Source organism: Martes martes (assembly GCF_963455335.1).
Source record: "Martes martes genome assembly, chromosome: 4".
NCBI lineage: Eukaryota > Metazoa > Chordata > Mammalia > Carnivora > Mustelidae > Martes > Martes martes.
The window spans coordinates 19,061,100-19,084,332 of NC_137891.1; the positions used below are offsets into that span (position 1 = coordinate 19,061,100).

At 42.9% G+C, this 23,233-nt stretch overlaps 1 protein-coding gene across 1 annotated transcript in view; it reads left to right on the top strand.

Annotated features, from left to right (window-relative positions):
* The window catches only part of SNTB1 (syntrophin beta 1), a 229,726-nt gene that overhangs the window by 120,005 nt on the left and 86,488 nt on the right, over nucleotides 1–23,233 (top strand). The window contains exon 3 of the mRNA XM_080802965.1: nucleotides 20,839–21,046. Within this exon, the coding sequence (XP_080659091.1) occupies nucleotides 20,839–21,046 (208 nt within the window). The remainder of the gene's footprint in view (nucleotides 1–20,838; nucleotides 21,047–23,233) is intronic.

The following is a 23,233-nucleotide window of genomic DNA, read 5'->3' on the forward strand; positions in this document are numbered from 1 at the left end:
TTTTTTCTGGTTTGTTTTCCAGAGCTGAAATTTAATTTCCTAGCGAATCCACAGGTGTGAGGAATTTATTAAGGAGGGGACGGTGATGGGAAAATTAAATTCACTCAGTGCCTTGGAAATAAAGCTTTAACAAACGATCAGGACAAGTTCCTTCAGTGCAGATGGGATAACTGATTTCTCGTTTAGAATAGCACCCACCCTGGCTGAGATCCAGGCAAAATGTCAGCTGCTCCAACTCCTGAAAGGTCAACATATTGCTTCGAATGACTTTTATGAAATGCTCATCTCAAAATTGGAAGCACCATGGAGATGGCTCTGTGTAATCCAGCTCCTCGATGTCCTCAACCTTGTACCTTACCCCAGCCTGTTTTGTTCCCTCAGATCCTCGGGAGCAGGGGGAACATTTACAGCTTTATCTCCTCCTGTCTGAAGTAGAGCCAGTTTTCTGTCCTGGTTACGAGAGCAGAACAGTAGCATGAACTAGAGAAGTCAGCAGCTCATCAGCATAAAGCCTTTCCCTCTAGAGTTTCAACTTCTGCCCCTAAGTTTAAGCCCAAGGGCTGCTTAAAATTAGCAAAATCTTGTAACTCGAGTTTCTTATTCCCTCCAGCTGTCTTCTATGCATAATTAGCGATGGTGTTGGCAGGTGCCATTCAGAAAGAGGGAATGCTAAAAGCATGGATAATACATAAGCCCTATGATTGGTTCCTTCCAAAGTTGTTTGCTGTATCTAGAAACTGAGGCCAGGAAGGCAGAGCCCGTTTTGGGTGGGTTCATCTTTATGAACACAGTAGCTACCTTATAAATGCCTTTGGACTGACATGAAGTGAAGACAGTCTAATCTGTCCCTTCATACATCGGCGATGGTGAATGCCATAATGCCTTCATTATGAAGACTGCCATGCTGAAAAGACTTTATCTTAAAGACTTAATATTGTTGGGCAAGGTACAAGACTTCCACTCTGAGCAAGACGGAGTAACAGGAAGTTGATTTATCCTCTCTCCTACCTGCAACATCCAAAATGCAGCTGAAATGTGTGCTCGAGACCTTGGATTTCAGGCAGCGATTCCTGAGATAAGGGAAACAAGACAGTCCCTGAGATTGCCCTAGCTTTCTGCCTTGAGAGTTTTCAGGCAATGGCACAGGGACAGAGCACCCCAGTGGAGCGTAAAAGGCCCCCTAAGTTGGGAAGACAGGGAAGAGAGAGCCCAGGAAGTTCAGCACAGCGAGCCCCCACAAGACAGGTAGTAGAGAGGAGAGAGCTGCACAGAGAGGTTTCTGGAGATTTAAAGAGGCCCCTCAAGGTGAGCAGAGTACTGATAAGAAGGCATGTGAGCAAATTTCGAGAGCAAGGGAAAAACTACCCCCAAAGGATTAGAGGTAACATTACTCAGCACTCACATAAAGCCAGGAATAATGCCTTTCCTGAGGCGGGACTGGAAGATGTCAGGATTCACAGGAGTACACAGAGTACAGAATGCACAGAGGGAGAAAATTCATCCTAGGTGGAACACCACCCCAGTTCTGCCTAACAAGCCTTGCAGACAACACCTGGAAAGATCAAACGGTTTCCAAGTAACTTAACTGTGTCCTGGAAAAAAACAAAATAAAACAAACACAAAATTCTCGAGAATATTTTTAGGACTATAAACATATCCAGCGCTCAACAAGGTAAGATTCGTAATGTCTGGCATCTACTAAAACATGAACAGGCACGCAACGAAGTAGGAAAAATATGTTTCCTGATGAAGAGGAGAACCAATCCGCTGAAATTGACTAAGAAATGACCCAGATATTAGGATTAGCCCACAAGGACATTAAAACAGTTCATATAACTGTATTCCGTGCCTTCAAAAAGCTAGCCAGAGACTTGAACGATGCAAAAAAGATCCAAGTTAAGCTCCTGGAGATGAAAACTACATTGTATGAAATGAAAAACACATCGGATGATATTAATAACAGAAAAGACCCAGTAACAGAAACTGTCCATAGTGAAACAGAGAAGATAATTTTCTAAAGACATGCACAGAGAGGCACCTGGGTGGCTTAGTCATTAAGCATCTGCCTACAGTTCAGGTCATGAACTCAGGGTCCTGGGATCAAGTCCCATGTCAGGTTCCCTGCTCAGCAGGAAACCTGCTTCTCCCTCTCCCACTCCCCCTGCTTGTATTCCTGCTCTCTGTCTCTCTCTCTGTCAAATAAATAAATAATCTTAAAAAAAAAAAACCATAAAGACATGAACAGAGAATCAGTGAGCTATGGTACAAATTCAAGCAGCCTAATACACCTATGGTTGGCTCCTCAAAGTGTGCAGAGGAAGAAAAACTTTCAAAGAAAAACTGATAACTGGCTGGTAATTGTCCCAATTTGATAAAAACTACAAACCCACAAGTCCAGCGAAGCTTAATAAACTCTATACACAAGAAACATGGAGAAAGTGACACCATGGCACATTATTATCAGATTGCTCAATGCCAGTGATGAAAAGCTTAAAAGCTGCTAAAGAAAAAAGACACAGTACGTAAAAAGGAACAAAGAAAGGGCAACTTCTCTAGATGGATGTTTGTGTCCCCGCCCCTAATTCCCTGTTGGAACCTAATCCTCAGTGTGATGGTGTTAGGTGGTGGGACCTGGGGGAGGTGTGAGGGTGTGAGGGTGGAACCCTCATGATGGGTTACTGTCCTTTTGAAGAGATCCTAGAAACTCCTGGTCCCTTCCACCATGTCTTCTCACCAGACCTGGATGGAATCTGCAGGATCCTTGACCTTGGACGTCCCAGTATGCAGAACTGTGAGCAGTAAATTCATGTTTATAAGCCACCCAGTCCATGGTATCCTGTGACAGCAGCATGAGTCAACCAAGACAGCAGCTTATTTCTCTTTAGAAGCAATGCAAATGAGAAAGTCAAGCAAGATCTTTCCATGTACTGAAAGGAAAAAAAAAAACTGTCAAGTTAGAATTCTATATCTAGTGAAAATACCTTTCTGAAATTAAGGTAAAATAAAGATTTCTCCTGACATATAAAAACTGAAAGAACTGGTTACCTGCAGGCATATGCAATAGGAGCTAAAGAACGTCCTTCAGGCAGAAAGAAAATGATGGCAAATAGAAATATGGGCCTACAGAAAAGCATGACTGTCTCGTTAAGAAGACAGCTCTCCCCTCATTGATCTGTGGGGGCATCGCCACAGTCATCAAAACCACTATGAGTTTTTCTACAGAAATTGGAAAATCGATTAAAAAATTCATATGGAAATGCAAATAAAATATGCATACAGAAATAGCCAAACAGCTTTGAAGAAAACAAAGTTGGATGATTCGTACCATATCATTCAAGAGTTTTTATAAAGTTTACAGTCATCAAAGAAGTGGGATACTGACATTGAATAGATAATTGGTGGATGAAATGTAATAGGGAGTCTGGGAAAAGACTCCTGCAGAGGTGCACAACTGATTTTTCAAGAGAAGTACGGAGGCAATTCAGTAGAGGAAGAGTAGTCTTTTTTGTGAGTGGTGTGGCAAAAATGGCGTATTCAGATGCCCCCCCCCCAAAATGAACTTTCAATCCCTGCCTTATACCCTATACAAAAAACTAGTTTAAATGTGTCGTCAATTTAAATGTAAAACCTAAAACTATAAAACTTTTAGAAGAAGACATAAGAGAAAGCTTTTGTGGATTTGGATCAGTCAGAGTTCTATATGTCACCTAAATCACAATCCATAAAGAAATGTTGATAAATTAGATTGCATGAAAATTAAAACTTATTCTTAAGAGAATGAAAACACAAGCCACAGCCTGGGAGAAAATATTGTTCACCACAGAAGATAGCTGAATAGGAAATAAGCACAAGAAAAGATACACATCGTCAGTCATTACAGACACGTAAGGTAAAACCACAGCGTGATACCGCGACAGTTTAATTTAGCTAAAATTAAAAACACTGATCATATCAAGTGTTGACAAGGATATGGAAGAATTAGAACCTCCATCCACTACTAAATGGCAATGAAAAATTGTACAACCACTTTAAAAAAAGATTTTCTAGTCATTTGAGAGAGAAAGAGTGAAACCATGAGGGGGGAGGTGCAGAGGAAGAGGGAAAGAATGACTCTCAAGCAGACTCTAGCTGAGCCTGGAGCCCACCCGCCATGGGGCTGGATCCCACGGCCCCACGACCATGACCTTAGCTGAAATCAAGGGCTGGCCACCTAACTGACTGAGCCTTCCAGACATCCTGTTACAACCACTTCGATACACAGTTGTGTAATTCCTTAAAATGTTAAACACACACCTGCCTACAGTATGAATCAGTGATTCTACTCATAGCTGTTTACCCAAAAGAAATGAAAGCATGTGTCCATAAAAAAACACAGATGTTCCCAGCACCATTATTTGTAATAACCCCAAACTAGGAGGAACCCACATGTCTATCCAGAAGTGCATGGAGAAATCAACAGGGGTGTATTGTACATTGGTTACTACTTGGTCACAAAAGGGAATGAACTCCTGATACATGCTACAACATTTATGAATCTCAAAATAATTATACTGTGTAGGAAAAAGGAATATACACTAAATGATTCCGTTTATTGAAATTCTAAATCATGCAAACTGAGCTGTAAGAGAAATGGAGGGAAGCAGAGTCATCATGGCGGGTGTGCATATGTCTAAACCTACTGCTACTGAAAGTACATTTCATTGTATGTCAGTTAGATCTCAGCAACACTGTTAAAAAAATCAGTGCAGTTATAGAAATAGTTTTCCAGAAAAACTGGGCTATTTGCTATTCTTAAATACCCTTAGCATCTATGTCCCTGGTCATGGGTGGTCCCCACAAACCGGAATGCCCCCCCTTCCTTCCCCACCTGTCAAAATCCTCTTATTCCAGAGCCCCATCTCAAATGCCTTTCTCTTCCTGAGCTATTTCCTGATCCTTACTCTCCAACATGCCTCCCTTGGATACTGTGTGTTTCTTTAATGGCACACCTGTTGTGCCCTGTATTATAATTATTTTGGTACCATCCCCCTCACTAGGCTATAAATGGCTTGGATTCCATCCAACTTACCTTTATATCCCACTGCCTCCTCCCATGCCTCGCAGACTCCTGCATCCATGCCTGGGTATTTTTGAATTCAATATTCGGAGGAAACGTTTTCCCAAAGATACAAAGATAAGATTCAATATTAATTAATTCAATCTTTGTATTAAGTATATCAAAGTATTCGTAAATCAGATGATCACAATAGAATAGAATAGAATGCTCTCCTTCTCTGCTGTAGTTTAACCTTTAATATCTAGAGTGGTCTTTCCTTTGCATTTCTACTGCTTCCACCCCTTTCCCTTCAAAGATCTCCTAGCAAGTCCCCATGCCTCCAGTCTCTGTCCCCTCCAATCCCATCTTCCCAGCGTGATCTCACTAAAATACAGCTTGATCACATCACTTGCGTAAATGAAATTCTGTCAGTGTGTCCTCTCTGGACTCACCCCTGTTTCTGTTCCCACTTCCTTGCCTACCTCTCCCCTAAATTTTGTCTGAGCCTTTAAAATACTATACACAATTTCCATAATGTACAATGCGGTTTTCCCCTTCTGTCCTTTGCTCAGACTGCCCCTCTCCCTGGGATACTCCCCTTGGCTACTCCTCCTCTTTGATTTAGCCAACTTATCCCCTTCCTTCAAAAGGAAAGAAAAATAGAACGAGATAAAAACAGAGAAGGAGGCAAACCATAAGAAACTCATAACTCTAGGAAGCAAACTGAAAGTTGTTGGAGGGGAGGTGGGTGGGGGATGGAGTAACTGGGTGGTGGGCGTTAAGGAGGGCACTTGATGTAGCGAGCACTGGGTGTTGTATGCAACTGTTGAATCACTCATTTCTACCCTGAAACTAATAATACACTATATGATAACTAAATTGAATTTAAATAAAAAATGTTTAAAATAATTAAGCTTTAGGATCGTCACTATTCCAGGGGTTGTATTTGTTAGAACTCAGCCCACTCCTGTTTGTAGATGAAGAAACTAGGATGCAGAGAGGTTAAGGTCTTCACTCAAGGATGCTCAGCTCATAGGCAGCGCACAGACCAAGGCCAACGACTCCATTAATGACATTCTAACCACCGTCCTACGTGGCCTCTCCTGAAAGGTGATCACTGGGTTCTTGTCTGCTAGCACATCCCTTCCACCCCATGGACAATAAGCTCCTTGAAGGCCATGGCTACATTGTTGGACTGTGTCCCCAGCACCTAGCAGACTGCCTGGCTGAGAGTAAGCATTCAATAAATATTTTTGAATGAGTGATTCAGATGTGATTAAGGTTATCAGTACTTGCCCCATGTAAGTATCTGGTTTCTTTAGGGTTTTTGTTTTTTTTTTGGAGGGGGTATATTGAAATCTTGAAATAAATATATATATATATATATTAGATCAGTCCAGGCTAATTGGTAAGCAGCCCTCATGCAGATTACCCAGGGGTACAAAGCTGAAAATAGAAAGTTCAATCAGTTGACTTGCACATCTGGAGGGAACACATACTTGGAATGCTATAGGCAGAGGCAGGCATCTGAGCAGCCCAGGAGCTCATCTTTTCCACGTAGCAACCACAGAATCAGGGCACTCTCCTCTCCCCTCCATGGCGTACCCCACCTTTCTTCCTCCCCATGTACCTCCATGTCAAAAAGTAGAAGCTTTAAGTAAATTTCCTTCATGGGTAACAACTTTTCTGTTCTACTGTTTTAACACATATTTTCTTTAAGGGAAGAAAAGAAACAACTAATAAAGTCAAAATAAAATTAAACAAATCTAGCCCACAGCTTTGCTCCTTCACAGAGAGATTGACTCTCTTCCCAACTTGTTTGGCACCGTGACATTTACTGTAAGAATGAAGAAGATTGAATTTCATGTAGCGTGACCTTTTGAAACTTGGGATGATCATTAGCATTATTCTGATTTTCACCCTCTCTTGCAACCAGCACAGAATTGCATGACAATTTAAAACTTGTCTAGATAGTTCAGATACAGATTTTTTTTAACATAGCAATTTTGTGGGTAGCTGATTTGTTTGTGCTTGTTTAAATCCTTCAAGTAATGAAATGATTATTGCTATCTACAAAAGAGGTGAACATGTCTTTGAGCAAAGACTTCACAGAGAAAATAATTATAAAGCTGTCATTTCTATAAATACTTTGACAGTGAAATATCTACAAAGTATTACAGTGACTGTTTCAAATGCGGAAAGAGGTATTGGCCCCAAATTCAGGACCAGCCCTCTGGAAGACTGTAAAGAAAGGTAAGGTGGTCTTCAGCGTGTGAGCTCTCTGTGTCCATCCTCCGATCTTGAATAAACATCGTTGTTAGGAATTCTGGATTCCAGGTTCAGTAATTCTACTACCTGCAGGTGTGACCGCAGATAGATAAATCACTTCTCCTCCTGGAGGTTTTTCACCTTTGAAATTAGTGGTTGGGTTAAATGACCTCTGAATTCTTTCTGGATTGCTAATTTGGTCTTTGATCATTTGTTCGTTCATCCATTTAACTGGCTCATTTTGGTTTCTGCTTCTCTTCTTCCTCTAGTGCTCCCTTGCTGACTAAAATTGCCCATGGTCTTTTCCACTTTTCCGAATCCCAATTCCGTGGCTGTTCTAGTCCCTTCGTGTGATGTAGATCCTTTTCAGATCCTTCTCATCTCATCCAACTTTTCCCTCGTCTTTACCCTTCTCATGGGGCCCTCTTCTCTGCTGAGTGGTGGCTACTAAGAATCTTTATGGAAAGGTAGTAAGGGCTTCATGGCCTTCCAACAGTGATATCTTTCTCTGTATAGGGGCACTGGAGATACAGTGCTTTTGTCCTCCCCTTTTCTTCTCCTTCCCCCTTACATAGAAAGACTTAGTAGAAATTAAAACAGAACGGATGAGTGGTATTTTGGCTTTGGTGAAGTACTATTGCTATGTATAGGCAGCTGTGGACATCACGGTGGTGAATTACTGCTTAGTTTATTAAGAACTGAATAAAAGATTGTTCCTAAAACAGATACAAATTATTCTCTCATGGTAGGAATTTTTCATGTTATTTGAAAACTTAAAGTGTGTGCTTGTCCAAAGATTGCTGGACTAGAATCTCAGGAACCACAGAAACCCTATCTGTGTTCAGTTCCCTTCCCCTCGTTTGCCTCATTCCACGGCTAGGTGCCAGGCACTCAAAATAATTAATCAACGAATGACAGGCTGTCTTGTAATTTTGTCCGTGCATCCCACAGAAATAACTTAAAGGGCATCCACTCCTGTTCTTACCTCTCAGAAGTATTCCTTGTTGCGTTAATTTTGTGTCATCTTTTGACCCTGATTTACACAGTTGCAAGTCGGTCTGCTTTTACGTCCAACCTGGATAAGGCTGGCAAGATCACAAATCGATTACTTTAGCCCAAGAAAATTACGTATGACAAATTGTCTGATAAACAAGGTAATGCAAAATTAACCAAATGCTTCAGAATTGACTGTTGCACATCATCTGCGGAAACTACCCTTCTGGGACATTAAAACATGTTTGACTTTACTTATTTAACTATAGTAAATAAATCTTGTGATTTAAAACTGAAGCACTTTATACCACAGAATTAAATTTCATTATTCAAGACTGAAAGGGTTAACATGTAGTAAGGCGAAAACATAATGTAAAGGGAGGTGGTTGTAGAACCTTAACAAGAAGTTAGAAAGGTGAGGGCGCCTGGGTGGCTCAGTGGGTTAAGCCTCTGCCTTCAGCTCAGGTCGTGATCTCAGAGTCCTGGGATCGAGCCCTGCATTGGGCTCTCTGCTCGGTGGGGAGCCTGCTTCCCTCTCTCTCTGCCTGCCTCTCTGTCTACTTATGATCTCCGTCTGTCAAGTAAATAAATAAATAAATGAATAAATAAATAAATAAATTTTTTTAAAAAAAAGGTTAGAAAGGGAGCCACCATCAAGTCTGGACAAACTTTTAGTAATAGAGCCATCTGTTCACTTAACCCAGGAGAAACTTATGGGTTAAAAAATAAATAAATAAAAATAAAGAGAGAAAGGAAGAGAAAGAAAGAAACTTATGGGTTATGCCCCTCTGTGTGTCAGGCAACAGGGGGATATTAACATAATACATATCATACCTTCAGAGAATTTACGGTTTGGAGGGAGAGAGAAGCTCTAAAGGGATAAGCCTTGAAAGAGAAACTGTTGGATGACGGAAAGCCACGACTCTCTCCAAGCGTGGGGTAATGGGGAGCTACATGTGAGAGCTACATTTCAAAACACTTTCTGGAAATATCAACTAGACAACATGAGTGCTGCCAGTCCCCACTCCCATGTCCATGCCAGATGTCAGTATATGATGATGCTCCTCTTTATTGTTGAGTCTAGAATGAGTCCTCAGGCTCTCTTTAATATCATTTCAGGCAACTGTTACCGTTTGATGAAAGCTGGCCTACAAAGTAAACCTTCTATCCCATCCTAGACAAGCGCTTACCCTAGCTCCGCTGCAAAAACTTGCTAATTTACAGTCTGACCATCTCTTTTGAAAGGGAGATACCACCAGTGCAATACTGATAAAACTTGGAGACTGAATGGATCCTGGGAGAAGAGGACAGGAGACATCAGGAATGAATGGGTCATCCAACCTGGATTATTGGGAAGATGTTGATTCCATGAAAATACAATAAACATAGAAGAGACAGGCCTTTGGGGCATAGCTGGTCTATGTATACATTACAAGTTTGAGGTTATTACAAGATACCTAAATGAAGATGGAGAAATTTACCCAAACTCGTGTTTCTTGCCCAATCTGAACCATTTTCAATTTTTAATCTTAGTAACAGACAGACACTGTCCTTCATGCAGTTAAACTGGAAAACTCCTTGACACTTCCCTCTTCCCTGTCCCTCAGAGCTAATCCATCACAAAGACTATCAGTTTTATTTTCTATGCACTTTCTAATCCCTGTGCTTTATACCGCTTCTACCACTAGGTATTGCGCAAGACATACTTAACACTAAAAACTGTTCGTTATTTTCTTGAAATTCAAATTTAACTGGGCTTCCTATATTTTTATTTGCTAACTCCGGCCCCAAATAATCTGATTTGAAAGAAGCAAAAATAGATGTTCAGACTGCAAATGCTTTGCTCTGGACCGGACTCTGGGATGGACTATTTATGCTCTCAGTGTAGGATATTAAGAATCTAGAGACGAATATAAATTTATTTGACCTGCATAGCACATTGTATATTTAAATGGCTTAAAAAAAATCAGTTGAGCAAGGTCAAATCACAGAATATTCTGTGAGGTACAGATGAAGTCAGTAGTGGAAAAACAAAATGTTTCTGTAGTTTGACATTAGCTGACTCTCTCCTAAAACTTTGATAATGATATCATTCCCCTAGGAAAGTCGAAGTGCTGAAATTCTTCACATATTTTGTAAATTTATGTGTTACCGAAAACTGAAAGCTACCCAACATGAGAGATACCGTCAGGTTCCCTCCGAGCCTAGCAGAATACTACATCATGCATGACCTGTTTTTGAAATGGGATTTTGTGAAAAATAGCAGAACACCTTTTCTGGCTCCTTTTCTATTCATTGCTCACACTTGACATATTCCTTAGGTGATCTCAGTAGCCCCCATCATGGCAACGAGAGTCCGAAATCTGCATTCTTAGCAGGGGATTGTAGTTTCAGGCAATAGCATCAACTCTGGCTGAGGATATGAGAGTGGTCACCTATTTCCCAAAGAGTTCAGAGAGGCAGGCTAAACTCAACACCCATTCACATTGTGAATGCTGTTCTGGAAGAAATCCCACTGTTGCTGCCATCTAACAACCATGCCACAGTTAGGCAACTGCCTCAGCTTGCACCAGTAACAGCTCGGGACTGGCCAAGATCTGCCGCTGCTGCCAGTTAGAGCTGGATGCCGCCGCCGCCATACTTGCCAAAGATGGCTTCCATACACAACCACTTTCTCATGGTGCCTCCTTGCCATTTTGCGTGAGGGGCTCTGAGCCCCACCAGCAAGAAAGACGGGGAACTCGAATTCTGGCTTCTAGCATGGGGAAGCACAGCTCATAATTTTGAAAACTTTCCAAATATGCAGGAAGGGTGTCTGAAAGATACTGAGCAGCAACCAAGAGGAGAAATGTTCTCTACTCTCGTAAACAACAAACCACATTTTGCAAACACCCTGCTCGATGGAGCTGATGATTAAGACACAGGCTGTGGGGGCGCCTGGGTGGCTCAGTGGGTTAAAGCCTCTGCCTTCGGCTCAGGTCATGATCCCGGGGTCCTGGGATCGAGCCCCGCATCAGGCTCTCTGCTCAGCAGGGAGCCTGCTTCCCTCTCTCTCTCTGTCTCTGCCTGCCTCTCTGCCTACTTGTGACCTCTGTCTGTCTAATAAATAAATAAATAAATCTTTAAAAAAAAAAAAAAAAAAAGACACAGGCTGTGTAGTCAACGTGCTAGGGATTCAGTTCCAGCTTTTCCTCTTACTTACAGGAAGATTGAACAAGTTAGCCCCCATGAGGGACCATCTCCCCATCTGTAAAGTAGACACACTAATACCATTCACCTCAAAGGCTGGTGGAAGGGACAAAATGAGGAAAGTGAACATCTTTGGTGGTGGAGTTTTCATCCCCACAGGACAGGTTCTCCTCCTCATTATGAATATTGTAAATATAGACCTCTTATCTCTTTCTTTTGAAGTCTTTTTAGTTAACAACCAATTTGAGGATTTTTAAAAAAGATTCTAAAATTTTTCTAACTTTTCCTGTAGTGTTTTCTTATTCACCTAAAGATATTTTTCCTAGTGAAAAAGGTATGCCAACATTCCTTTTCTTAAACTTTTTTCCTCTTATCTGTCTGATTATATTGCAAAAAATTTAGAAATGCAGGAAAAAGCAGAAAGATGGAAATAAAAATACCTCAAAATTGAACTATCTAGAGATAGCCAGTATTCATGGCGGGCCATATATTTGTCCGAGAGGAAATCTTTTGTCTCAGCCTTGGGAATCACAGATTCATGGAACTGGGAGCAACTATAATGACCAGGAACCATGTGGTTTGAATTCCTCTCCATTCCCAATGGTGGCAGCAAGCCTGCAGGCCTTCTCTTCAGAACTACCTTCATCTGTGTTTTCTCCAGCCTCCCATTGGAGGGGAAAGGTCACGTGAAGCCTTTGTTGCCAGGCTGCAGGTTTTACTCATCAATTTTGTCTTGGGAGGCTTCAAGTTTTATGTGGCAGCCTCATGTTTCTGAACAGGGGAGCAGAGAATTCTGGGAAATATTATTTGTCTCAGCGGGAGCCTTTAAAAGAGTAAGAGGGTAAGAAAATTACTCTTTTATTGCGAGGTTTGCCAAATGATCTCTGAGAAGCTGTGATATCATTCACAGGCTGTGCCAAGCTGGATCGAAACTGCTCATCTTGGCAGACATCTCGAGTGAGCGTGTAATTCCTCGGGGTTGGTATGGGCCTTTATCAGAAATAGTTCCATAGGCAGTATTTACATAACTGTGGTGGAGTGTGAGAATAAACACAGCTGTGGCATTGCCCTAAATATTTCTATTCAGCGGGGAATTAAAAGAACTTTATCGCTGAACTACAGATAAATACAATTCATCAAGCAGTGGTCAGTTCAACTGGGGAACAAAATAGGAGTCATAAAAGACTGTCCTGCTGAAAATAGCTCCAATCAACTGTCCTAACTTTATTGCTCCTTGAGGTGCTCCCTCCCTCCTCTTTCCCGGCTCCAGAAATGTAGGACTCATCAGCTCGCAAGGAGGTTGTCTAGATTTTTTTTTTTTTTTTTTTTTTAATGCCAAGAGAGAAGTAGAAGGCACTCCGATTTACGGAGCAGGGGTTACTATGTCCCTCATTTTAGGAGGGTTTCCTTTTTCTTTCTGGTTGTAGAATTGAATGTTGGTGGGGGTAAGGGTATTTTGGGGTGGGTTTTTGTTTTGTTTTGGTTTGGTTTTTTTGCCAAGAAGAAGACTGTTCAACTCCCACGTGCCATTGAAGTGCAAGCATGATTGCCATAGCCCTAAGTGATCTGCATCTTACAAGTTACTTTCAACACCTCTGTGTTTCACACATTAAGCAGTTCCCATTCAGCTATGCGCAAAAAGATTGTTACGCTGTGTTATTAGTTTTCTAAGACCACTGTGACAAAGTGGGCACAAACTGGGAAGCTTAAAACACCAGAAGTGTTCTCTCTGTGTTTTGGAGGCTGCACGTGTGAAGTCAAGGAGTTGGCAGGGCTGTTCCCTCCAGAAGCTTTGAGGGAGAAACTATCCCATGCCTCTGTCCTAGCTTCCGATACTTGCCGATCTTTGGCTGTTGTTGACTGTGGACACATCACTCCAGGCTCTATGGCCATCTTCACATTGCCTTCTTCTCTGTGTCTCCATGTCTTTTCTGTCTCTTAAAATGACACATCCTTGGATTTAGGACCCACTCTAATTCAGTGGGTAGACGAGTGGAATAAGAATCTCATCACCATCCTTACTTTAATTACTTCGCAAAGATTCTGTTTCCAAACCAGTCACATTCTGAGGTTCTGGGCAGACATGAATTTGGAATGATGCTATTCATCCTACTATATACATGGTGAGCTTCTTGGGGATAGGGACACCTAACACACGCTAAACACCTCGAATTCTCTTAAAAACTCACATATAGACACGGCATATCTTTGTGTACATGTATTAAGAAATCACCACGTTTCCAGCTCCGTTTTGTAACTCAAGAGATTTACTTGGATTTTGTTTCAGTGTGCGTGCCTTGTCTCTTTATTAATGGTGTAGCTAGGAAAGGACTAACTTGCTCATATGTGCTCATGGGCCAACAGTTCAAAATTATTGTCTTCACTAATATAGTGCCTTTTCCCAGCTACTAAGCCAACAGAAGAGTCTTAAAATGCCAAAAGCATACATGACACCTGCTAATATCAGGATTTACAAGTCGCAAAGCACTTTCACAATTATTATCTCATTTGATGCTCTAGTAACCCCGTGAAGGTTTTATTATTATCACTTCCGTTATTATCGTCATTATCACTTCATCATCATTATCATTATCACCATCCCACCCCTGTTGTACAAGGGATAAAGAAGCTCGAGGCTCATAGAAATTATGTGACCTATTTGTGGTCAGTGAGTCAGGACTCGTAGTTGTATTTGACAACCCAATTCAAATAGGTTTATGCAAAAAGGGGAACATAAGAGAAAAGTACAAGGATATACTGTGTGTCAGGTATGGCTGGATCCAGGCCTCTCAGCTTTGTTTTCCTGTGTGTTGGCTTCATTTGCAGGTAGACCCTCTCCTTTTGATGGCAAGATAGCTTTCAGTAGATTCAGGATTTTCTCTGACCCTTCAGTAGATGTGATAAGGAAAAAACACCTCCTTGGCAGTTACTCCTACGGAAATCCTGGGCCAGATCCCCTTGAGGCAAATTAGATCACACCTACAACACTCAAACCATTGAGCCCCCAAACCACTGAGGCTGAGAATGGGGGTAAAGCCTTTTGCCAGAAAGGGGAATGGAAACTGGGTAGACAGAATTACAGATGTGATTGTGTCACTCACAAGTGACAGGGCTTGGATTTGAGACAAGGTTGTTTTACCTACAGCCCGGTCCTCCTGCTCTTCCTCCTCCTCCTCCTCCTCCTCCTCCTCTGCCATCCCAATACAGTGAATACACAACGGATACAGGGAACAAAATTCAGAAGCCAGAATGTGAGACAGCAAAGTCTCCTTTCTCATCTTGTCCTCTTTTCACCCAATTTCCCTCCTCGTTGAACCCACCTGGATACATTTCCCAGCATAGTGTCCACATTTACAAGCATTTATAAAAATCAGCTTGACATCAGTGATAGGACACTACTCTCACTGCTCTGCCCCGTGCTTTTTTTTTTTTTAAGATTTGATTTTATTTATTATTATTATTTTGGGGGGGGCGGCGGGAAGTGGGTGGAGAACATCTTAAGCAAACTCCGCACCCAACACACAGCTCCATGTGGAGCCCTCGATCTCACAACTCAGAGATCATGGCTTGAGCTAAAACCAAGAGTTGGTCTGCCTGTCCGACTGAGGCCCCCAGACACCCCTGCCCTGTGCTTCTTTCACTTCCATTGTCTCATGCTTTTGGGGTCCCCTGACTTTAATGACGTCAGCTACCCAGCCACAGTAGCATTTCCACCCTAGGGCCTTTCTTACTTCCCTTTGTTTCCTCTCCGCACGCCTCACCTCCTCTATTTCTACTTCACTTCTTCATCTTTATCTCCTTCCATACATTTACAGATGGACGAAGTACTTACTGGAGTTGAAATTGGTTTTAAAAAATGGGTTACATGAAAGATATGAAAATGGTTCTTTTATATATGTTATCAGCAAAAATCATTTCAGGAAGGTAAAACAATTCCCCATCTCTTTTCACCCTCACGGTTGCCCGTTAGTTCAGCCATTGAGAAAACAAAGGGGCCTTAGCAGATTCTCGTAGCTCCACTGTTGGCCCTAATTCCTATCAACATCCTGAATGTGGGTCTCATGGGGCTCTTTTAGGTAGAACAGAGGTAAAGGGGATAACAGGGGATGGATTCTCAAGTTTACCCCAAGTCATCCAAGATCTTGCAGAAGACACTCATGCCTCTCCCCAAAGTTATCCTTCCTTTTCCATTCCAGGATGTTAGAAATAGCCCTTGTTTACTTTTTTGTTTTTCCTGCATCTGGATTTTCCTTCAAGTCCACGTTGGACTTGGGGAAAGAGTTGAACCGAAGCCCATCCTGGTGGAGGACTCTCCCTGCCAAGCGGGGCCCCTCTCATTGTGTTGCACACCTTTGGGAAGACTATCCATTGCAAACCAGAACCAGTCAAGACCAGCTCGGCATTGTGACAGCTCCTGTACGTGTTATCTCGTGTGGTCTCTCCAAAACTCTTAAGAGGCAAGCTTATTGAGCCATTTTACAGATAAGGAAGTTGAGGCTTAGGGAGGTTAAGTGACTTGCGTGGCGCCTCACAAGCCAACAAATTTTAGAGCCAGCCTGACCCCAAACTCCACGTGCTTCACAGCTTCCATCTGGCACGTGCACTTTAAACTGGTGAGAAAGTAGGCTGGTGAAGAAGGAAGGACGACACTGCCTGCCCGGGAATGGAATTATGGACTTTCTTTCTCTAGCTCTTCATGCTCTAAAACGTGCATTGCACAGGATCACATTTTGGTAAAGGGAGCTTCAGTGACAAATTAGGCCCAAGTGTGTGTATTTGAGACCAGGTCATAAAAAGAATAGCACCTCCTTCTTGCTCTCCGGGGGAGACCAGCTACTATGTGATGAAGAAATTCAGTGACCTCTGGAAAAGCCCACGTTGCGGGGAACTAAGGCCTCCCCCCAGCAGCCAAATGAGTGCACCATCTGAGGAGTAGAGCCCCAGGCAAGCCTTCAGATGCCCGAAGCTGCAGCTGACACCCTGCCCGAAAACTCACAAGAGTCCTTGAACTAGAACCACCCAACTGAGCCACTCTCCAATTCATGTGCCACGGAAACTGTGAAATAATAAACGTTTTGCAGCTATCGGCCACTAAATTCAGGGGGAGGCTGTTACTCAGCAGTGGATAACTGATACACTGCCTGCGCAGAAGCCTTCTGGTAATAGTCAGCTATAGGCACAGCTTTACAGGGGACTTGAACTTGGGCTCAGAGAGGCCTGCCATGGTCCTTAATTGATATAACTTATGGAACATTTATTTATTTATTTTAAAGATTTTATTTATTTATTTGAGAGAGAGAGAGAACAAGTAGGGGGTATAGGCAGAGGGAGAGGGAGAAGCAGACTCCCTGCTGAGCAGGGAGCCCGATGCGGGGGCTCGATCCCAGGGGCCTGAGATCATGACCTGAACCGAAAACAGATGCTTAACCGACTGAGCCACCCAGGCACCCCTAATTTATGGAACACTTAAAGTGAATACCCAGGCCTCAACCTCTGGAAATTCCTACTCAGTAGGTCTGGAATGGGGTCTAAGCATCTGTATTTAGTCAAGTGATTCAAAACAAAAGCAAAAACCTATTCAGGGGTTTCTGAAGAACACTTTTGATTGAGAACTTCTGTCATCTTTTTTCGTTTTCCTTTTTTAACTATAAAAAGCCACAGGCCGCTCTGTTGTGTCCTCTGAGTTCTTTCTTTGGGGTTTTAAGACTGATTGGAGGAGCTCAATGCACCTTTCAGCCACTGGGAACCCTGGCAACCAGCCAAGCTCAGGGCTTCTTTTTTTTTTTTTTTTTTTTTTTTTTAAATTTTGTTAATTATTTGAGAGACAGAGATCACAAGCAGGCAGAGAGGCAGGCAGAGAGAGAGAGGAAGGGAAGCAGGCTCCCCGCTGAGCAGAGAGCCCGACGCGGGGCTCGATCCCAGGACCCTGGGATCAGGACCCGAGCCAAAGGCAGAGGCCTTAACCCACTGAGCCACCCAGGTGCCCCAAGCTCAGGGCTTCTTATGAACTCCTAGAGCAACCTCCCTCTGACTTGAGTTGCATCAAACTTGCCTGGAAGGTGATTCCTGGGTCCCACTCCCAGAATTCCTAATTCCGTGGCTTCAGAGTTAGATCCGAGGATTTGCTTTTCTAGTTACGTTCCCTGGTTGGCGCTGCTGCCGGTGGGCATCACTTTGAGAACCACCACTAAAAGCACAGGACCTGTTTGCCCCAGAAATAGTCCAACATCCTCCCGTACGTCAGGCAACAGCAGCCAGTGAAGACAAAAACAAACACATTTTGGCTGAGATAAAAGTAATCTCTGGTAATAGAAATCCGAATAGGGGTGATTTTATTGGGGGTGGGGAGGTAATAACTGGAAAGGGGGGTGGGAAGGGGACTTTTGGGACCCCGCGTGTCACGTTCTGTTCCTTGATCTGAGGGGCGGTTCCACAAATGTATTCCCTTTGCAAAAAGTACATTTGTGCACTGCGATTTGTACACTTTTCTGTCTGCAGGTTATACTTGAAAAGTTTACTTAAAAAGTAGTGATGATAAATGCTGTTAGGGCCTGGGAGAAACAGGCCTCTGTATCATTAGCCTGTACCTTTGTTTACAAGTCAGCTTTCCTCTGGGGGCAGGCTGGCAATCCAACAAAGGAGATGTTCTTTGTTTCCTTTCTTCCTTGCTGGCATATCATTTGTGTATGTGTGTGTGATACCTGGGGAGTGGCGGCTTCCCAAACCATCATCTGTTTAAAAACAAACTCGGGTCTTCAAAAGAAAATATTGTAAATGAAATAGTTGCAGGTTTTAAATTTCTAGAATAACGGATCATGTTAGAATAAATTGAAAAGCACTCTGAGGGGCACCTGGCTGGCTCAGTCAGCAGAGCAGGCAACTCTCGATCTTGGGGGTTGTGGGTCTGAGCCCCATGTGGGGATAAGGATGACTTACAAATAAAATACTGGGGTGCCCGGGTGGCTCAGTCAGTGAGGTGTCCAACTCTCGATCTCAGCTCAAGTCTTGATCTCAGTGTCGTGAGTTCGAGCCCCACGTTGGGCTCTATGCTGGCCAGGGAGCCTACTTGAAAAAAAAAAAAAAAAGTAAAAATCTTTAAAATAAGGAAAAAAGAGAAAAAGAAAATCACATGAATGCTTTTTGAGAACCCTGGTTGGTATTTGACTATGTAACTTTACTGAAGAGTGAGAACTGCAGGCAAGAATTACCTCCTGTTTCTTTGAAAAGTGCCCAAAAGGCATGAGATTTTTTTTCTTCTGAGGACAGATGTCACCTGAAGAATTCCCTGTTTAATCACACATACATACACACACACACACACACACACACACACACAGCCAAAAACCTTTGGAATCTTTGTGAGGAGTCTTACTTTGCAAATTTTTGATCAAAAAAAAAAAAAGCTAATTTTTGCTAAAACTTCCCCAGCGACATTCTACTTTCTAAATCATTCCTTTTCTACAATTTTAGTTTGTGAGTAAAAAGGTTTACTTGCTCTAAAAGTTTGGTTTCAAATGTTAACGAGGCCAGGTTGCCTTGGGACTTCTGATTTTCAGGGATCTGTAAATTGTTATTTTGAAACTCAGGACACTACTGAGCATGAGAATGAGACTTCAGACAGCTGTGGAAGAAAACGAGGGCCCCCCCATGGGATGTTGTCCCTTTTAAAGGAGAAACACTGTAATACAGTAGCTAAATTCCTGGGATTTGGAGCCTAACCGACATAGATTTGAATCCTAACATCACTGTGTGGCCTTGGGTAACTTCTCTCTCCCTCCAAACTGTAGTTTTTTCCTTCTATTAAATTGGACTAATAATTATCAGCCCTAGACAAATTAGGAGATCCATATGTAAATAGTAAACATTCAAACACATGGTAGCAAATAATTAAGGGACGAAATAACAAATGGATCATTTTTCTTCAGTTTTGAATTTTCCCAATTCCTCTCTTTCTGATGCAAACGTCAATGTAAAAATATTTACTTGGATGTATACATGAATGAATAAATGTGGGTTTTTTTGTCTCCCTGCAATACAAATTAGCTGTGTGAAAAGTATAGACGTGAAGGACAGGTTAATGGTTGCTGGGGATTTGGGGATGACAGTGGCGAGGGGAGCATCGTAACTATCAGGAGTGGCTGGAGGGAGGGTATGTGGGATTGGAATAGTCGTGTGTTCCTAGTGTTGTGATTCACAGGAGACAAAGTGGCACAAGAACCACACACCTACATTGTACCAATGTCGGTTTCCATATTGTATTCCATAACCTGAGGGAAAAACTGGGGGAAGGGTGTAATGGACAGAGAGTTCCATTATACGGTCCATATATACTATTTTTGCAATAGCTTGTTAATCTAGGAGTACTTAAAAAAATCTATCTAGAACTTCCTTCTTTTACCACAATCAAGTATGCAAATCTCATTTATAACTCAGGTGGTCCCTGTGGACCTCCAGGGTAAGCTTTGGTGTTTGACTTTTGCCTTTTTTTCTTTCTTTCTTTTTTTTTTTTTTTTTTAAGATTTTCTTTATTTATTTGACAGAGAGAGAGATCACAAGTAGGCAAGAGGCAGGCAGAGAGAGAAGGAAGCAGTCTCCCCGCTGAGCAGAGAGCCCGATGTGGGACTCGATCCCAGGACCCTGAGATCATGACCTTGAGCCGAAGGCAGAGGCTTAACCCACTGAGCCACCCAGGCTCCCTGTTTCTTTCCTTTCTTATTCTGCCTTAAAGAGAGCCCTTAATGTACCTCTCTCCCCCACTGTTACCCCTTCCTAGGCTGATTCATTTCTTCATTACACATGCCCAAGGATTAAATGGTAGGAAGTGTGCCACAGACAGGACTCCGAAGGAATGTAAAGTGTGGTCATCTTTGGTTCTTAAATATTCACAGTTACCTCTGAGCAGTAGGACGAAGCGTGTGCTAGCTATTTCCAGTCCCCTTCCTGTGTTAGCAGCAAGCATGTAAGTACATTCTTAAAATCTTCTGTGGATTGAGAGGTAAAGCAAATTAGTATCAGCTCGCAGTTTGGAAGTCTTGAAATGATACTATGGACAAGCCAGTCAGCTGAAAAACAGGAAAACCAGACATCCTTAATTCAGGTGATCTGGGGGTTGAATAACTGTGTCCCCAGTATCTAGACCAATGCCTTAGATCTCGGTGGATGTTTGTGGATGAACACATAAGTGAATGAATGAATGAATGAATGAATGAATGAGGGGAGCTTTCAGATAAACCAAGCAAAGCTGGCAAAGTCCGAAAGCGAGAGCAGAGAATTTAATTCACCTTTGTGTCCCAGGACTTGACAAAGCATGACCTACTGGGAGCATTCTAATCCTTCTCTCTTTGCTTCTCTAGGCAGCTTGAAATCCACTCTCCAGATGCCAAGCACACAGTGATCCTACGGAGCAAGGACTCAGCCACCGCCCAGGCCTGGTTCAGCGCCATCCATTCCAATGTTAGTGACCTGCTGACCCAAGTGATCGCGGAGGTCAGAGAGCAGCTGGGGAAAACAGGCATTGCTGGGAGCCGAGAGATCAGGCATCTCGGCTGGCTTGCAGATAAGGTAAGGAATATGCTCCCTCGGGAGTAGACATCACCCCCCCTCCCCGGGTTCCCCCAGCACTTGTGGCAACCACGCTCAACCATGCTTTCAGTTGCCTCGTTACATAGGCTGGATCTCTCATGTGCGGGCTGTTTGGACTTCCGGTCCATATCCAGCAGGCTTGTGTCATACATGGCGGGGTGGGGGGGTGGTGCTGTGTCCTAATCAGCTTTGATTCCCCCACATAGAGTCCAATATGTTGCAAATTGCAGGTGTTGGCAGACTGGTGAATGGGTGAGCGAGGGAGTAGATGCGTGGTTTGACTGTCACACATATGGAGGTCAGGAAAAATAACTCAAACGCACAATGGACCTTTAGCCTTGTGAGGTGAGGAAGTGGAAAAGGTTGCTTAAAAAGGGGGTTTCTGTGAGTTTTCATGAACCTGCTTATTAATAATGTAGATACGTTCATTTAAAGTTAAAGCAATAATAGCAAAGAGCCTTAGCAACTACCAGGTGTGGACTCTTTTGATACGTTATCTTATATTTTATCTGTATTCTAAAGCCAGCAGGTCCTGACGGTCGTCATTTGTGAGCTGTTTTGTGCAAGGCCTGGTACTAGGCAGGAGTGAAGTATTTAAGGATGAATGAAGATTTAATCTTTGTTCTCAGGGAGGACAGCTACTGTGGAAAGGGACCTGGGGACATGTTAACACTGTCCCTCTGATTTCTTTTCCCAAGCTACATGATACCTTAAAGACAGTAAAACTCACTTTTTGCAGCCGTCTGCTGGGACTTAACCCTTCTCTTTATGTCAAAGCATTCAGCCTTTGCCATTATCCCTATACCTGACTGCTGTCCCTTGAACTTGACCTGGAGTGCTCAGAAACACTGGGCTTTTGGACCAGTCTGACCTCCCAGTGACCCACATTGTAATAGGCAGTAAATGGGAATGATGATTGTCGCAATAAACAGCTTTCTTGCCAGGGAACCATGTCATCTGAGAAGGCCCAGTCAAACAGCACTTGAAAATAATACTTGAACACAGCATTAGGCTGTTTTCCACCATTGTTCTTTATACCAGTTCATGCCTGGGTCTCAGCCACAAAGTTCAACACAGAGTGGGTTGTTTGATTTGGTGTTGTCCCATCTCAAACAGATTTCAAAGGATGAAAGGAACAATGCAGGTGGTGGTAGCACTGAAAGTGTAATAAACAAGAACCCAGGTAGCCTCTCATGACCTATGTGCTGGGGTTCTCGATGAAAACAATACTGCAGATGGGGATGGCATCATTTTATAAGTCAACAGTCTCCAATACTCTTCTACTTTTTACTTCCTCCAAATGTGTGGGGGATCTTTCCATTGCAAATGACAGAAAGCTCAACTCAGCTTGAGCAAAAAAGGGATGTATCACTTTTGAGAACACAGAGAACAGTACCCAAGGATCGGCTTCAGACATGGTGGGATCCAGGGATCCAAATAATGTTATGAGGCCTGCTTCTCCATCTTTTTGCACCCTGCCCACTTCATTGGTGTACATGTAGGCAAGCCCTCATCCTTGGCCCGACAGTTCCAGGCTTATGTTTTCCATTATGGCTACTTGTCTACCTGAATAAAAGCCTCTTTGCCCTCATAGTTCCAACAGAAGTCCTGAGATTAAGCCTAATGGAACTGACTTAGATCAGATGTTCACCCTGGGTTGTGCTTAGATCAGTCTCATCCAGACCTTGTGCCTGAGAGATAAGGAGAGGTGGTTCTCTAATGGAAAGTTTGGCTGCTGTGCAAGGAACAGACTGTATGGATTCTGGGGAAGCCAAAGCAACAGACATTATCTGCTAGAGGAGGAGAAGAGGATTGGGATGAAAAGATGTCCTCGACTGCTTAGGGGCCTGAGTAGACTGGCAGATGTTCTAGAGATCTCAGGGTCCTGGCAGGAAGTGGATGGCAAACTCAAAAGGGATGATTGGAATGGATTTAATGAAGGGATAATTTGTAAGTTGTGGCCAAGATCAGGAAAACCAAGACGAGATGGAGAAGCACTCCAGTGCTAACAACAGCAAGAGGCCACAGCCAACCCTTAATCTGAAATGGCAAGAAAAGGAGCAGTTACCTGAAACTAGCTAGACTTGTAGCTATAGAAAAGGGCCACCGCTAAGAGCTATGGTCTTTGAGAGGGAAGTACAACCCCTGTGACCCCTCCCACTGATC